This window comes from Nannobrachium achirus, assembly GCF_963921795.1.
Source record: "Nannobrachium achirus genome assembly, chromosome: 10".
NCBI classification, from domain to species: domain Eukaryota; kingdom Metazoa; phylum Chordata; class Actinopteri; order Myctophiformes; family Myctophidae; genus Nannobrachium; species Nannobrachium achirus.
This window is the reverse complement of record NC_137819.1, coordinates 58,490,948-58,508,718: the sequence shown is the minus strand read 5'-3', so window position 1 is coordinate 58,508,718 and position 17,771 is coordinate 58,490,948. Positions and strand designations below refer to the sequence as shown.

Below are 17,771 nucleotides of genomic sequence, written 5' to 3'. Positions count from 1 at the left end.
TTGGTACCCTAGACATAATTCGGCCCTTGGGGAAAACTAATTGGGGAACCCTGGTCTACACGAACACAATTTGGGAGAGGGAAGCCGCCAAGCCGGGCGGGGAGGAGGGTGATATCGGTCATTGAATGTACTCCTACGGGCTGGGGGGCCACATGTTAGCGAGGAGTGTTGGGTGGGAGGAGTAGGACGAAGAAAACTCTACGTACACTACTCCTGGTGGGGGCTCCTCACTGGCTGGTGAATCGATAGGATACAACAGCAGCGACGACACAGAAATGTGTGTGGGGAGTAATCAATTGGCGCAACGACTAAATTGGGGAGAAAAATGGGGTAAAAAGAAATTGGCTAAATCTAAAGTATAACAATTAAAAAGAAAAACATAATAATAATGTATGCAAATTATCTAAATACATTATTGTATTTTCAGTTTTCACTGCATTTCATACATCTTTTCATAGTGATACACATTGGTATTTCGTCTATTCATACAGAAAGTGAGACATTGTAGTAGAAATGGTACAAATGCCGAAAGGGACAGTGGAGGACTGAAAGTGGAGGAGAGACAGTGTGTATTATGGATTCCACCAACATTATAGGATAGACCTGCCTGAGGTCAGTTTCCAAAAAACTTTTTTTTAATATTACTACAGATACAGATTGTGTCCAAACTAGGGGTGGGGCGGTATTGACATTTATGTACCGCAATATTTGTCTTGCCATTACAGACGGTATTTTTCATTCTGAATCAGTGGCCAACTTGTTTATAGAGCGCTCTAGGTTGGTGGGCTTATTCAGCCTGCTGGTTTGTGGTTTCTGGGCATGGGTCTCATTAACCGTTTTAATTTGGTCCAAGACACTCATTGCATTTACATATTATTTCTAGGTCAGCCAAATGGCTACTTGGCTGACTAGTGGGAGGCGCGTAGACACAGTAATGAGGTTACTGGTGACAGGCAGCACGCCTAAAGGTGGAGTTTGCCTTTCATAAAATGGTGGACAATCTAGAGCCCTTTAACCTCTTGGGAATGGGGAACATTCTGTGATCAGTGCAGGAGGGAGTACTGCATTTTTCTTTTTGAACAGGCTGATGAATTAAGGTGTTTTGTTTTCAATTTACGTTTTTCGCTTTTGCTGTCACGGTAAAAGGTTCAGGAGCCTTTGGTATGCCCCGGGCCGGGGATCGAACCCAAACCTCCCAGTCTCAGGGCGGACACTCTAACCACTGTGCTGACTGCTGACAAGGACCGGTGTTCATTATATAATATGGTAATTTGAGATCACTCTCTAACAGCGGTCTGAGTTGTGCCGGGGACAATCATCTACAAACACACAAACAATGTGAATTTATAGATAGATGAGGATATGCATCCTCTCTAGAGCTGTGAACGAATATTCTATATTCGAATATTCCTTCGAATGTTAACAATAAAAGAATATTCGAAAGTAAAAAATTGAGCTTCGAATTATTTTATATTTAATTAAAACAAATCTGCCGCACTTTTCGCGAGATTCTGGGCGCATGTAACGTTAAAAGGTGGTTTGGTTCAAACCAAAACATACGGTAATCCATTGGTGTGATTATAATTGCTCGTTTCACGTCGTGGTTGTTCCACTTCCAACTTCCATCACAGCTGCTGTGACGCTTGGCATAGACGATGCGATGCTGCTCTGCGCTTTTACCAACGCCAGGCACGTGCACACAGACATCAAACGGGGCTTGAGCCCCTGCCCTTTTAAGAGAGAATTGTCCACCAAAGGGCCCTTTTAGAAATGTCAGCCCATGCCTCTCTTAACATTCTCTGCACGTCCCTGACCAACGCGGACCTGCACGACCACCAGTAAAGCGATAGAAGTGACTGTCTAGAATAAACAGCTTCAGGTTTGGGGGGGTCGCGAACGTCGCCTAATACAGGTCTATTGATATGCAATACGCGCGACCCAAGAAACGGCAACAATGGCTGTATTGGTGTGAATATAACATGTAAAAAAAAAAAAGCTCCGAATTGCGAATGCTTCGAATGTCTCTACTTATTCGAATATTCGAATTTATTCGAATCAACGGTGGATTTTAGACCGAATATTCGAATGCCTTTTTTGGCAAATTTTGACAGGCCTAATCCTCTCTGAGATTTGCGCTTTACCGATTGTACCATCTTTGATACATCTATATCTATCTATAAATGCGAGAAGTCTCTGCGTGTCTGCGTGTATGTAATCCGCGTATCTCGAGAACCGTTCGTCCCACCGGCTTCAGATTCGGCACGCACGTTCTCCGCCGCGGCGCGGAGTGCAGTGCCCGGCCTCGACCCGACCCGAAGCGCGTTTTTTCCGAAACGGCGCAAAACGTTCGGAATCTCCTTATGCGGAGCTGATTGTTGATTGTTGACATCAGGCTGTTCCGGAGGAAATCGGCGCAATCGCTGACTCATTGTGACATCATTTCATAAAAGGCTCTGACATCGCGTACGCAACATGAGTCAATGGTTATGTATCTCCATATATGGGCATATGGGCAGATCTCCATATGGGCTACATATATGGGCATATGGGCACTGCTGACTCATATGGGCATAAAGGGGACACAGATATATGGGCATAAATGGACGTATCGGCACAAGGGCTGACTCATACAGAGATCTCCATATATGGGCATATGGGCAGATCTCCATATGGGCTACATATATGGGCATATGGGCAGGGCATATGGGCAATCTGACACTCATATGGGCATAAAGGGGACACAGATATATGGGCATAAATGGACGTATCGGCACAAGGGCTGACTCATACAGAGATCTCCATATATGGGCATATGGGCAGATCTCCATATGGGCTACATATATGGGCATATGGGCATAATATGGATAAATAAATGGACACAGGCAAACAGATGGTCAAAACGGGTCCTATGACAACAGGTATAATGGGGTTTGCATTAAAGGGCGGGGCATTCATTCCCTATTTACATCGTTCCCGAGTTGGCCAGGTCGCCGACTAGACGCTGGGCCGCCCTTCAGATATATGGGCATAAATGGACGTATCGGCACAAGGGCTGACTCATACAGAGATCTCCATATATGGGCATATGGGCAGATCTCCATATGGGCTACATATATGGGCATATGGGCATAATATGGATAAATAAATGGACACAGGCAAACAGATGGTCAAAACGGGTCCTATGACAACAGGTATAATGGGGTTTGCATTAAAGGGCGGGGCATTCATTCCCTATTTACATCGTTCCCGAGTTGGCCAGGTCGCCGACTAGACGCTGGGGCTTCTAGTAACTATTAATTTACCAAACGTCTGTCCGTCCGCCGTCTGTCTGCATGCTGACATCACTGATACTAAACAGTGTCGCCACCATGGTAACAATGCCCAACTGACATCAACAAAGGCCAACTGACATCACTACAGTGCCCAAATTTGGAGATGACATCACAGACTGGACCTGGAAACGGAACACCATATATGGGCATAAAAGAGTGCCAGCCAGACAGACGGATACAACGGGTATTGCACAAGTGGACATCGATGGTGACCATTCTGCCCAACATTACTTCTGAGACTCCTACATTCAATCCCTCATCGCACACCCCCGGGCACAGGACTAGTTTAAAGTGGTTCAATAAAGGTGCTTTTAAAAAAGGTCAAAATAATTAATAATTGAATAAATAATCAACCGATTCATTGATTATGAATACGCTAGCGGCAGACCAGAAGGTGAGTGGTTCAAACCCTGCCTAAGCCATCGTCAGCAAGGGGGAGAAGATGACAGCCAGCCCCATGGCCTCCCCTAAGTAACAAGAAATCTTGTGAAATAAAACGTTGTCAGCCAATCATCAAGGACGATGATACACGAAACACGAAAGAAGCTTACATTTGCCACAATCTTGACCTCCTGGTACTGCATCTCATAGAAGATGTCTGCATTGGTGAGAGCTTCCAGGAGAGGTGGCCCTCCTTGGCTTTGTTGGTCAAGGAACCTGACAAAGTCCTGCAGCTTCGTGCTTCCGTCTTCAAAGTCCTTGGAGAACCTCTTCCCCCCTGCTTTATCTATGAGAGACAGAGAGAAAATAATAAATAATAAATAAAGGAAATAAGAGAGAAAGAAATGAAGTTAGAGGGAAAGAACGTGAAAGAGAAAGCAAAAACAAAAGGGGAGAAGAATAGTTCAGGGGTCTTCAACAGGGGGTCAGGGACCCCTAGGGGTTTCCCCAGAGTTACTACAGGGGGTCCTCCAGATCTTTGAGTGATAGAAACGTTTTTTTTTCCTCCTTTTTTATATTAACCACTTAGTGTCCATATTCTGAGAACTTTAGCCAAAAATAGCAGATCTACAAGCTCACAACGCCTCGCAGATATTTTTAGCAAAGAGCTTTGGTGTAAGGGGGAAAAAGAGCAGACTAAGTACAGAGTGAAAGGTCAAGTTTATGAAGTATTGACAGTTCAAGTGGTTAAATATCTGAATGAAAACACAAATTGACATGCATCCAAAATACACTGATGATTGTGCTGTCAAACAATGAAACTATATGGAATCTATGAACAGGTTATGGGGGTCCCTGCTTCATCTCTCTCTCTCTCAACTAAGGGGTCCTTGGCCTGAAAACGTTGAACACTCCTGGATTAGTTGATCTCAAAGAAAGTCACATCATGTACTGTAGTGATTCATGTGTCTGTGGACCCGAGTGAGAGATGGAAGGCAAACGGCCATTAGAGGAATGAACCCTGGTACCTTTGAGTTTCCTGAGTGCGCTGGTGCTGCAGACGTCCACCCTCATGGCTGCCAGCTGCTTCTCTCTGAGCTCCACCTCGTCCAGGGAGTTCTTGTACTTGGATAACTGTTCTACCAGTGCCTGGGGCTGCGGCACAGGGGACATTCAGCTTAGAACAACAATGTCAAGACCCATCTACAGATATTCAACAATACTCTACACCAGGGGTTTTCAAAGTGGGTGACGGGGCACCCTGGGGTGCCGTGACTGCAGTCCAGGGTAGGGCTGCACGATTTTGGGAAAAAACCTAATTGCGATTTTTCTGACTAATATTGCGATTGCGATTTTATTCGCGATATTTACAGGGGCTAAAGCAAAAAATAATAATCCTAAGACGGAAATTTATTTTGACTTGACTAGCAAGTATTATGCTGCATTTTGACGATTTCTGTCATGTTATTAACATCACGGCCATGGCTACACCCCCCCACCCCCATTTTTTGTTTTCTCTTTTTTGGCAAATCTGCCTCGATCTCATAAATGGCCCCTAGGGACTCCTCAGGACGGAAATCCATCCCCAGGACGGAGAACCTTAACCCCTGTATTTATATATTTATTTCAAGGTAGGATAAGTGATAGTTTTTTTTTTGTTAAAAGGATGATATAATAAATTATTTTAACCATAGTAAAATCATTTCACAACCTTAGGTCAAGCTTCTGTTGAATATTTATTGTGTAATACATTTAAAAAATAAATTGATTATTATTAACTAGGCTAACTGGCAATCATGTAAATGGTTTGATTCAGTTCAGTTATATTTCCAAAAGATTACCTTTTATTTTGCTTTAGCAATATAAAACGTTTTTATATTCAGAAAAATCTCAGTAATAATGCCTCTCATTGTCAAGGAAATTATTTAACCAAAGAACATCATTTAAGCTTCCTTGAATATTTATTGTGTTTACATTTAAAAGTGAATTGATTATCACTAACTAGGCAAATTGGCAAATGGTTTGATTCAGTTCAATTATATTTCCAAAAGATTCCCTTTTACTTTGCTTATTAGCAATATAAAACGTTTTTATATTCAGCAAAATGTCAGTAATGGTTTTGTCTGCCTCTCATTATTGTCAAGGAAGAAAGTAGCCTACTGTATGTCGCTGCCTTGCTTAAGTTTTATCAAGGCAAAAAAATGCACCCAAAGACACGCCATACGTTTCATGTGTGGAGGAGGAGCAGCCACCGTTGCACTGAAATTACTTTCACTTTCATCTTACGACAAACGGGAGCATTTAATCTATGCACAAGGATTTAAGGATGTTGTATTTATAATGATTACCAGAACATTCACTACCTGTAGCCATGGAGTACTCCGTTGGAAGGGATCATACACTGTTACGTGCTGTTAGACAGACAGTGTCATGCCTTGGCTTGGCTCCTCAGCCTCCTCTCCTCTGAGGAGATTGGAGCAACCCGTAATGCTAATCCTCGGTGCGGCGATGCGCGGGTATTTAAGAAAGACACCACAGTTTGATTTGATCATTTATGAACGGATTTCTAAAATTAAAACGTCTGCATAATGCTTGGGAAGTCAACTTCGCAGAAAATCGCCAAAACCGCGGCCTTTGCGATTCGCTAATCGCGAGATTTCACATCGCGATTTCGGTTTGAAAACGATTAACCGTGCAGCCCTAGTCCAGGGGTGCCGCGAGATGATTTGATAATATTTGGAATTTATTTGGACACTTGAAAAAATATTTATTATCATTTTAAACTTGAAGTACAAAGTTATTTTCAGTCAGTTCTAACCAAAATGGCTATTATCTCAACGTTTTCCTCGCAACATAATCACTAAAATATCGTCACTGTCGGGCAGAAACCTTGTATCTCCAGGTTTCAAATGTGTAAAGGTGTCTCCACACCAAACAGCCTACAGGAGACTCCTTCTGACTGTACACAGACTGCAAAGAACTGCAAAGAACTGCAAAAAACTAAGCACTTATTTATTTTTTCAGACGACGCCGACTGTAGTTACTGTATGGCAGTGGTGCCAGGTCTGCTCGTTATAAGCAACGTTGATCCTGTTTTCCTATAATGTTGCTAGTTGTGGGTTGCTTTTGTTTGGGCTTGTTTCTGAAGTGTAGTTGCTTATTTGGCCTTGCTTTCAACATTATTTTATAAAATAACTAATGTAATAGAGCTCAGAGGGGAAACTGGTCGCCGCTTTTGGGCTTATTTTCATAGACCTGGTCGCTTATTTCACTCACAGAATCTGGCAACCGAACCCGGAGGCACTCTGTGTTCTCCGTGCAGAGAAAAAAAAAAAAACAAACAACAACACGGGCAGCTGCTGCACTGTTACCAGCCTACTACTAGCTTTGCTTTGGATCAGATTGGAATAGGAACTGAGAGTTGAGATTGAGAATATGGTATTTAGTAAAAATATGCGACGGGAAAATGTCTCTGGCTTATTTTGGCTTGGTTTTGCAGCAGTAGCAAACTAGCAAACTATTCTACAACTCCCTCAATCTTACCGACGGCTAGGGGCGACTCTACAAAAGAGCAAGTCCAGTTTTCCAGTTTTCGGTCGATATTGGTCGATAACGTTCCCGACCCGCTGCCGAAAACCTGACGATGAGCTCCCGTTCGGCAACAGACGCTATCCGCCGCCTTCCGCCGCCGATTCGCGGCCGAATCGGTTTGGTTAAAAGTGCCCTTAAGTCTTTTGGTAAAGACTGTCGCACACAACGCCTCGCGATGCGAGGCGTTGTGTGCTTGTAGATCTGCTGTTTTCACTAGTTTAGTACATTTTATAGATGATAAATACAAAACGAACGGTTTTAGACATACAAGGTTTCCACCCGACAACGACGATATGCTATAAATATAAGGTGCAGGGAGTGAAAATTATAGTGTAGGGTGCCTCGGATTAAAAAAATATTTATGGGGTGCCCCGAGACAAAAAAGTTTGGGAACCCCTGTTCTACACCTAGTTGACACAGTGTTACACTACTTCAAAAACGTCAGTGACATCCACAATCAGAGGGAGCTCCACAAATCACATTCATCCAACCCAGATTTGGCTCAGAGCAAGGGGTTAAATACTTTACAATTCCTTCTCCTGATATGCCACAAAAATGTGGAATGACCTACCAACAGTCATAATGAAGTGTGAATCCTTACGCTCTTTCAAAACCGCTCTAAAAGAGCACGTACAGGTGGCTGCAATCTCACTTCCAGCTGAAACAGCGTGACTTGTAATGGTAATAATGGCTTATTATGGTTATATATCATGTTTCACAAGAGGTAGTACTTGTTGCCAATAGAAATCAGCTGAAAATGCTCTCTTAACAGCTCTTTATTGCGAGCGTAGGTCGCATTTGTATGAAAACCTGCAGATCATGTCTGTCCGCCCGTCCGTGTGTCACGCTCCATATATGGCCCAGACATCTCCATTCTCCATGGAGCTGACCAATACCTCCATATCGAACCTCACGGGCTTGCCCTTAGGGCGTCTTACTGCTTTTATATTCACAAGCCGTACCGTTTCAGCTGGAAGTGAGATTCCACATTCTAGTGAATGAGTCAGCCTAGAGGGCAGGCCAAAGAATACACCTTCCGTCTGACATGATCACATGACCCAATCAATCAATTCTCCAGTTCTAGGCAAGGAACTACATAGTTGAATGTTAAAATTGAGTGGTATTGCCTTTTAACTGGCTAGTGCTTCAATAGACCAGTGACATGACATTTACATTTCAATCTATGTTAGACATCAGTAAATATGGTCAGAAATCGTGGACAGAAGTTCACATTCAATGACCGTGATGCTCACGACATTACTGCGATGTGTAAGGAAACTAGACCAGGTCAACCTGGTTGTGCCAGACCCCCTGTCTGTCATCATCATTTATGACATCATGCCTTTTATAGGCATGTCATCATCATGTCATCATCATATATACCCTTTATATAGAAAACCCGGACAGACATTTGCTTATGTAGGCCTACCCATTTCATGGGTCTGGCAAAAAAGAGAAGAGCAACTCTTCCTCAGATCACTGATTGTTTGTTAAAGTGGTATTCCATCCCTCTAGTAGAGTTCCAAAGACTATTCCAAGGTGCACTGAAGTTGTTCTGGTGTGACCAACCACTTAATAAAACACTGTTGGTTTTCCCTTTAATCTCATCTGTATATACTTGAAAATACATCTGTACCCTATATAGACATGGACAAATATATTTTACCCACTCATAGCTACATTCACTTTCTAAAACTCTCCAAAACATATTCTTTGGACATTGTATATTTTTAAACATCTGACAAATCATTTTCTGCAGTTTATTAACAAATTGAACTATTAAACAAATTACACATGGAATAAGTCATGGTACCATGGCAGTTATGTAGCATTAACCCTGGTAATGGAAATACAGTAGCACATCTACAAGCTCACAGCGCATCACAAAGCGAAGTGTTTTGAGCTTGTATGGCAGCTATTCTCACTTTATGTTGTGGTTAATTTATGGACAAGATTTCAACATTATTTTGTTAACAAGCTGCAATTAACAACAACTTAAAACTAGTTTCTCACTCACCACAAACTCAGCAAGAACCTTGGATTTAAGAGCTGCATTGGAATCAACTGGAGCTGAAAGGGTGAAGGGAGGCACATTAATCTATCAAGTAAAGTAAAAAGTAAGTTCAGCTGTTTTTATTGCGCTCAAAGTTTCATCTTTATATTGAATTACTGTAGGTCCTGCATCTATTCACACATTAACATACCTGTTATATAACTTATACCCATAACATGATAAAAAGGGTTTCACATTTAAGGCCAATTTATGAACGTCCTCGGTTTTGAGCATTCATACCGTCTGCAACTTTGCCACAATGTTGTCACAATATGTAAAATGTACTGTAAATGTGGTCTGCCCAAGACCGTTTTTCTCTCAGATCTCTTTGGAGGTTTTGCCTTTGATAAGGCGAGTGACACGCAATAAAGGTTATCAGGATCGAGAGTCGAACCCGGGACGCGACCTAGGTGCCTTGACCACTAGCCTAGCCGTCCGGGAAAAGCAAAAGTCGACTAGTGGCCAGCTCTGGTAGTGAAATCTTGGGCCCCATCTCCAGGTGGCTCAGCACACAAGCTCACTCATTGGAGGTAGTTTGTGATGTGCATACTCTATTGACATCACGCTGCTAACCAAACCTGGAAGGAGGAGGTACTTCCGTGGGAGCTGGGTGAGCAACTTTCATTGAAATGAAGGGCTGGAGATTTTAGGTGCCTCCCCCAGTAGGGCTGTCACAATTATTACATAATCGTCTAATCGCAATTATTTCACATAGTCGTGATTATTTTTCATAATCGTCATAATCGTTTCCATGTTGGAAAACGTTCATATATATTTTTTTTTAAAGTCGAAAATAGTGGAAATAGCAGATCTACAAGCTCACAACGCGTCGCATCACTATCAATGTTCTTTTTTAAGTATAAAGTTGTCAAATATGTCAGTAATTTCTTTGTATAGGTTATGTGTCACATCTACCATGTGCAACTTCAAAGCCTAAAAGCCAAACAGAAATGTAATTGTCTACGACAAAAACACAATTAAATCGTTAATCGCAATTATTTGAGTGACATTTAATCGTCATGTAAAATGCCATAATCGTGACAGCCCTACCCCCAGTTACAGTAACAGATCTATGGGTCTCACACATCTCTAATGGAGTCTACTTCATCTTCCCAACCAATCAGAGCACACAACATTTAACGAAGCATCTGATACCATTCATTTGACACCGTCTGTGAAGGTTTTCCATGTCACATTTTGTGTAATTTTGTCGCCACATGTCCGATGCGTCATTTGACACCTGTCGTGCATGGCATAAATTGTCCTTTACTCGGATTTCGCAGTTATTAGTGGATAAGAGGGTCTGCTAAATAGTAAATGCCTAAATTGTCAATTGAGATTAGTGGCTGAGATGCTTGCACTTTGAACAAAGAGCTGCATACAGAAAGCAGCAGCTGAGATACTTACTTTTCTGTTCCACGGGTGTTGCAGGAGCCGGAGGAGACTCCTCTTTGACCAGGTAGCCTCTGAGCTCAGAGATCAGATTGTCTGTGTACACATTCCTGTCCTCCCAGATAGACAGGATCCTCTCCACAGATTTTAATACTTTTGCGTTACTATCATTACTGAAGAGACAGAGATAGAAAGACAGAGAAAGCCTGTTAAAAATGGTCATAAATGACTTTCAAATGTTTACACAATTTCAAAATAACACAATTTCGAATGATCCATTTTAAGTTTGAACCCATTACAAATTGTGCGCAGTAAAACTTAATTCAAAGACCACAGAATACGTTGGTGCTGAGAATCAAGTTGAAATAGTATGCATAACACATTTGTCCAGTGCATTGTTGAGTGACAGAATTTAGAAGATATTTTGAAGCTCTGCCTCCAAACAAGATCAAATATCTTACATGGAAATTCCATGATATACACATTCAAATCAATGGGAGACTTTTGTTTGGTGGCGTGGAGGTAGTGTTGTCACGATACTGGATTTTCAACTTCGATACGATATTTTGAAGAATTTCGATACTCGATACCATTTTCGATACCACGCAACCACAGAGAATTTAGTGCAAAAAATGTATATTTTTTTTAAAGAAAAATATACAAATAAAAAAATCAACTGTCTGGAAGAAATAACTACACTTTCTTTCACAGTAATATTTTTCTTTCATAGTAACAGTGAGTGCATGTCATGCATTGCAATTGTAAAGTAAATATTGAGGTAGTGTGCATATTCAAAAGCCTCAGATTGTCCCACTGTAAAGGCCAGGGCTCCAGACTAACCTTTTTCACCAACGTCCCACTCCCAGGACCGTCCCAAACTTCAAATTTAACCGTCCCCAAATGAATGTAATCCGTCCCCAAAAAATATATTAATGATATATATAAATTCATGAATTAATATATTATTGTTATAATATGTATTATTATTATTATTATTTAACTATTATTATTATCATTATTATTGTTATTAATATGCTGGTGAAATTGGCTTGGCAATCCTTTCTGTTTTTATACTGTCATCAGTATCAACAAGCAACCCCCCTGGTTGCTTGTTTCTCTCTCAAAAACAAAACCTGGCAACATTGGGTGATCAGATTCAGAGAAGTGTTTATCTTAGCACAGGACGCTAAACAAGCAGGCTGCAGTGGACACACATGATGCTCATATTACATGCATTTATGTAGTGCAATATTGTGGATATGTGTGGCTGGCTACCAACAGGGAGGAAACATCGGAAAAGCACTGTTGATGACACGGAAAATAGACGCTTTGCACGGAAAATAAAATAGATGCTTCACGGACATTTTTTAGCGCTTCTTCAGCAGCCTTTGCTATAGATTTCAGCACTTTTGCGGGAATAGCAGTCCTTCAGCACGTAAAGCGTGTGCATTAATCTGGCCATTCTTTAGCGTGATGTGAGTTTGTATGCCTTGTAGATTAGCTGTGGTGGCTGCGCACTAGCTGCAGTTCGTTGTGTGTGTGTGAGAGAGTCAGAGTGTGTGTGGAGGGATGAGGGACGGAGGGACGGACGGACGGACGGACGGACGGACGGGGAGAGAGAGAGCGAGCCCCGTTCAGCTCGCATCGTTGTTTTTGTTCAGATGAACTGTAATGAGATGGAGTTATTTATTTGAGCGAGCGGACCTGTTGTTGTCGAGTTAAATATAAGAAAGAGAAAATAAGCCGCCACAGCTCGGGAACGCTCCAGCTTGCATGGCCGTACCGAACTGTAAAACGTAGTATCGATACTACCGATACTACGGAAAAGTCGTATTGTACCGAATGGATTTTTTTAGTACCGATATTTATCGATATACCGATATTTTTGACAACACTACGTGGAGGAGCTTAACAGTCTATTGGTCACTAGATATGCCAACATTTTCATTCAGAGTTTGAATATAAAATGTATGTATTGTAGTTTTAAAAATGACACTGATGGGTTTAGTACAATCCAGATAAAATTCGATTACTTTGACCTGGATGGATAATGATGAGCACATACGGTATGTCCGAGTAGTGAGACCACCATGTTATCTTCACTATTTATTATTTATTTATTATTCCAACCCCCTTTCTTCCCTTGTTAAGACCATACACACATACCACACTACTTTTGTAGCTCACATACAGAGGAAACGGAATAAAGGTACAACCTTTATTCAGTCTCCTCCGTAAGTGAGCTACAAAAGTCCAAAGACAAATTCCTTATAAGAATATTTGTGGTTTTTGTACCCACCTGATAAGAAGGAAGGCATCAGGCAGCACCTCAGCGAAGGCTGTGCGGTACACAACGGCGCCCTTCCTTTTACAGTTCTGAATGATGTCGTTGGCAACGTAAAATAAGTTGAGCCTATGGGAGGCATCAGCTGTCAAGAGAAAGAGAGCAATGTCAAGTTTGACAGAGGGCAGTTTGAGGTACTATCGAAGTGCCTTCAGATCAAACACGATAGAAAACACATCCACATCATGTTCAGTTTTAATGCTTCTTTAAAGGACCACTTCACCTCTGGGACAACCAGATCTTATATTATTGTTGTTTGGGACACGATCAACACAATCCTGAGTTATCTTCTGAATGTTATCTTCTATATCTGGTCATATGATGCATTTTGCATATGATGCAAAATGCATCTTATGTTATGACCAGCTGTAGCATGCAGGTTTTGAATTTAATCGACCTACATTCATTCAGGATCCTCATCGATGGTTGACCCCATGTAGAGGTTCAGAAAAAAGTAAAAGAAAGTTCTGTGAAAGCTGCTACTAAGTTACTCCTACTTATTTGTCAACTTTTACATCGTTTTATATTGTATTTCTCAATATTGTAAAGCACCATAAATAAGCTACATTTCATGTATGACAGGTGCTATACAAATAAACCTGCATATTATTGTTAATGTGAGTAAAGGTGCTGCATTAAATAAAGAGCAACTCCTTAGTCTGAGTTATGCATGATCAAATTCCTTTAAAAACATTTCAGAATCAGAATCATCTTTTTCTCACACCCCAGGTTTATAGGTGAAAAACAGAATCATGTCAATAAGTGGTTGCCTGTTGTATATCCTACTCCATGAGTAAAAACAAATACTAAAAAGGAAGAAACAACAATGTACCGGAGCAAACATGAACCATCTCCCTCTCTTTTCAGGCATTAAGTCACAATAGCCAGTATAAAAGAGCCGAGTTGACCTTATAAGTCAAGCAAGAGGCATGTAAGACAAGTCAATATTATCCCTTTGAGAAAACTGTATTTAAACACAACATATTAAATCCACCTTGAGTCCAAACATGTCATACATGTAATTAAGTTTACACAAGTGCACAAAGAAAAAATCACACCCGTGTGAACTGAGCGGTGGTTTACCCACCAACCCCTAGAGCTTCGAATTAATTTATATTTAATTAAAACAACAAATCTGCAGCACTTCTCGCGTGTAACGTTAAAATGTGGCTGGTCTCGCGAGGCAGAAGTCTCCATTCGCCGCTGCAAAAGTGGGCTGATCTACAAGTCCACAATGCGTCACTGATCCAATAGGTTGTGGGCTTGTAGATTAATTAAAAGGGTGCTTGTTTAGCGACACCGACATACAGCGAAGAATAAACCTCCAGCTACTGAACTTTCCCTACACTGACCGTCCTCCGCCTAGCAGACAGTGCTTTGCCTCTTGAGTTAAACGTGCTCACGTTTCACACAATGTAACTTTAATTGATTCAGAATGATAACGAGTCAAGCTGAAACGGGCGACTCATTTGGTAGGGACGGGAAGGCAGACTGTTTACGAGACTTCTCCACCGAAAACACTGTGTAAAGCATGGATTTCTTCTCTCACGAGTCTGCCTGCACGCAGCCACGTTCACGGTAAAACTCCCTCCGTCCCTCTGTAGACTACCTAATTTGGTTCAAACGAAAACATAATCCATTGGTGTGATTATAATTGCTCGTTTCACATCGTGGTTGTTCCACGCTTCGCATAGACGATGCGATGATACTGCTCTTGCTTTTACCAACGCCAGTCGTCAGGCACGTGCACACAGACATCAAACGGGGCTTGAGCCCCTGCCCTTTTAAGAGAGAATTGTCCACCAAAGGGCCCTTTTAGAAATGTCAGCCCCTGCCTCTCTTAACATTCTCTGCACGTCCCTGACCAACGCGGTCCCTGACCAACGCGTGAGAGAGAGAGAGAGAGAGAGTGTGTTGTCTGCCTCAGTGGTGCGTGTTCCCCACACTCAAGCCCCCACCGTTGCGCTGTGTGTGTGTGTGAGAGAGAGAGAGAGAGAGAGAGAGAGAGAGAGAGAGAGAGAGAGAGAGAGAGAGAGAGAGAGAGAGAGAGAGAGAGAGAGAGAGAGAGAGAGAGAGTGAGTGTGTTGTCTGCCTGCCCTGCTCAATAGCGCCCCTCCTTTAACGTGTGTGTGTGTGTGGTCTGTGTGTGTGGTCAGGAGAGGTATGGCCGGCGACAGACATACACGGCAGGCGACAGACATACACGGCCAGTAACATCTTGAAAGCGAATCACAGGAGCGGCTACCACCGCTCAAAAAAGTGGGTAAGCAAATTGGACTTGGAATGTAAAGATACAAGATCTGGAAGTTAACAAATTAGAACTGCCCTACTGACCACCAAACTATCGCAATTATTACAATGCAAAGGACAGTACAAACAGTACAGTAATGCAAACACATTAATGTATGAACACATGTTCTAAAGCTACATGTGTATCACTATCAGCCCAGCAGAGAAAACTCTCAAGTTTGAATTATTCCTCCTACACTGTTTGCGGAGGTTCAAGACTCAGCAGAGCAGAAAAGTCACCTGCTGGGTGGAAGACAGCTCTTGAGTTTTGGCCAAGTGTAGAAGCTACTCCAGCTGTCAAACAGAGCTTTTGACCATGGTTGGGTAACCTGCCTCCCCTGCAACAGACATCCATGAATATTCCTTCACCACTCCACTGACTCCAGCCAAGAAGCGCATGTGAATTTCAGACAAAAACAACAAGGGTATGACTGTCTGAATATCAAAACCCAAAAACACCAAAGCATTCGACAAACAAATTATCTAATCAAACACATTCGTGGCAGAACTTGTGTTGTTTCCTACTTATTGGCTCAGACAACAAATGCTTAATGGCCCCAACACACCACCAAGACAGATCTGCTATTTAACCGCCTCATCCCATTAATCATGAATGATACATCTTAATATGTATACATCATGCACATTATGTATGAATTTCACATGCTCACATTGATATCGGACCCCTTTCTTTGGTTCACCATTTCTTGAAACAGCAAAGTTGGCACTTGTACGACAAGGAATTTCACACGCTTTTTCAAACGACAAAGAATATCCCCTACTTTTTTAGACCTGTAAACTTGTAATGTGACAAAGTTGAGCGGACCCGACTTCTTGCAAGATCTAACCGTGACTAATCTAAAGACTAGTTACTCATCATGACATCACCACAACCAAAAATGCATAACCGGATAGAAAATCCTGGCAGCGTTGCTTTGGAGCAGTATTGTTTATGAATATTATTTCTGGAAGAACAGACAGTAATAATAAAATTAAAATAAAAGGTTTTGTTTCTAAACATAGGTTGACAAACTACACATGGCTAATGTTCTGAACATTTTATTTTATATTGTGTAAATAAATATCCATACTAGACAAGACATATTACCCGGAAATATCGCTGTACAAAAATTGTTCACAAACATTCTGATCTGGTCTATTCTCTCCGAGTCTGACCAGTCAGTAGTCTGCTCTGCTTTTACGGCACCTTTTTGTATCACTTGGAACCTTGACAAAGTGAAACCAAATACATTACTGAGTAGTGTACCCACAACCTTTGCCAGGAAGGCAAGTAGAGTTGAGCCGTGCTCATGCAGTGGAAAAGTGACAACATAAGCACCTGTAGATAACTACAAAATAAACGTCTGTCCAATAACTCATGAAGCATACTTAGCAGCATAGTAAACAATATAAATTCGATCTATATATGAGACCCAGGGAGATCCATAAACACAACACAATAATAAAACATAAAATGCAAATAGCTAGCCCACATTGTTCAGTTTCTTACATACAGCAAAGGTACAGAGAGTTATGAGGGAGGACACCATACTCCAGTCCAGTTACCTTACCAGCAACAACCACAAGCCAGCACAACCTGCCTCTCTATAAAATTCTCCAGTTACTGACCAGACAGCACAACCGGCCTCCTCTAGAACTCTCCAGTTACCAACCAGCCAGACCAGAACAGAACCTGACTCCATTCTATAAAATCAAACACTCATCACGGCTCTGAATAGGCCTCATCAGCAGTATGACTCTACATCCACAATATTTACAATATTGCCATTTAAGATATTCAGTTACTTAATGCCAAATGTTTAAGCAAAGGTATAGGCAACACAAAGTCCAACCATCAAGCATAAATAATATTGACATTGTTGTAAAGAAGAAATGTTTCTGTTTTTCCACAACATATAGGCAAAATATGAGATTCAAACAGGGCAGGAAATTAACACCAGTTTCACTTTTACAAACATTGAGAATGATTTGGCAGTGATGGGTAAATGAGTCTACGGTATGTAAATTAAGGAAGTATTCGCACATCCACTTCATTCGGATGCAGTGGACCGTGAAAACTGAAGCAACCATGAAAAAATATCTTAATGAACACAAAAATAATAAATCCCACACACTGCTCTTGTTCAGCAGCCTCTGCTTTTATTCAAAACGACAGACGTTTCGGTCCCTCTGGACCTCAATCAAGGTAAGACACTATTGATGAAGGTCCAGAGGGACCATAACGTCTGTTAATACAGTATCTGACTTAAAGTCCTGTTCGCAATTTGGTGTTAGGGGAGTTTCTCACCTGAACTGAGTCAGTGGGTCCCTAGACATGAATAATCACAGAGGTGCTCGTCCGCCATAGTGCCAGGAATGGCGCAATGGC

General features: G+C 41.7%; 1 protein-coding gene across 3 annotated transcripts in view; it reads right to left on the bottom strand.

Moving 5' to 3' along the window:
- Nucleotides 1-17,771, bottom strand: part of rprd2a (regulation of nuclear pre-mRNA domain containing 2a) — a 42,332-nt gene that overhangs the window by 17,240 nt on the left and 7,321 nt on the right. For all 3 annotated transcript variants that reach the window (XR_013962434.1, XR_013962435.1, XM_080735207.1), the window contains exons 2-6: nt 13,049-13,178; nt 10,765-10,922; nt 9,322-9,374; nt 4,742-4,868; nt 3,884-4,059 (exon numbers count right to left, since the gene is read on the bottom strand). Coding sequence is in view for 1 of the 3 variants with exons in the window: in XM_080735207.1 (XP_080591333.1) it covers nt 3,884-4,059; nt 4,742-4,868; nt 9,322-9,374; nt 10,765-10,922; nt 13,049-13,178 (644 nt within the window). In the remaining 2 variants the exon portion in view is untranslated. The remainder of the gene's footprint in view (nt 1-3,883; nt 4,060-4,741; nt 4,869-9,321; nt 9,375-10,764; nt 10,923-13,048; nt 13,179-17,771) is intronic.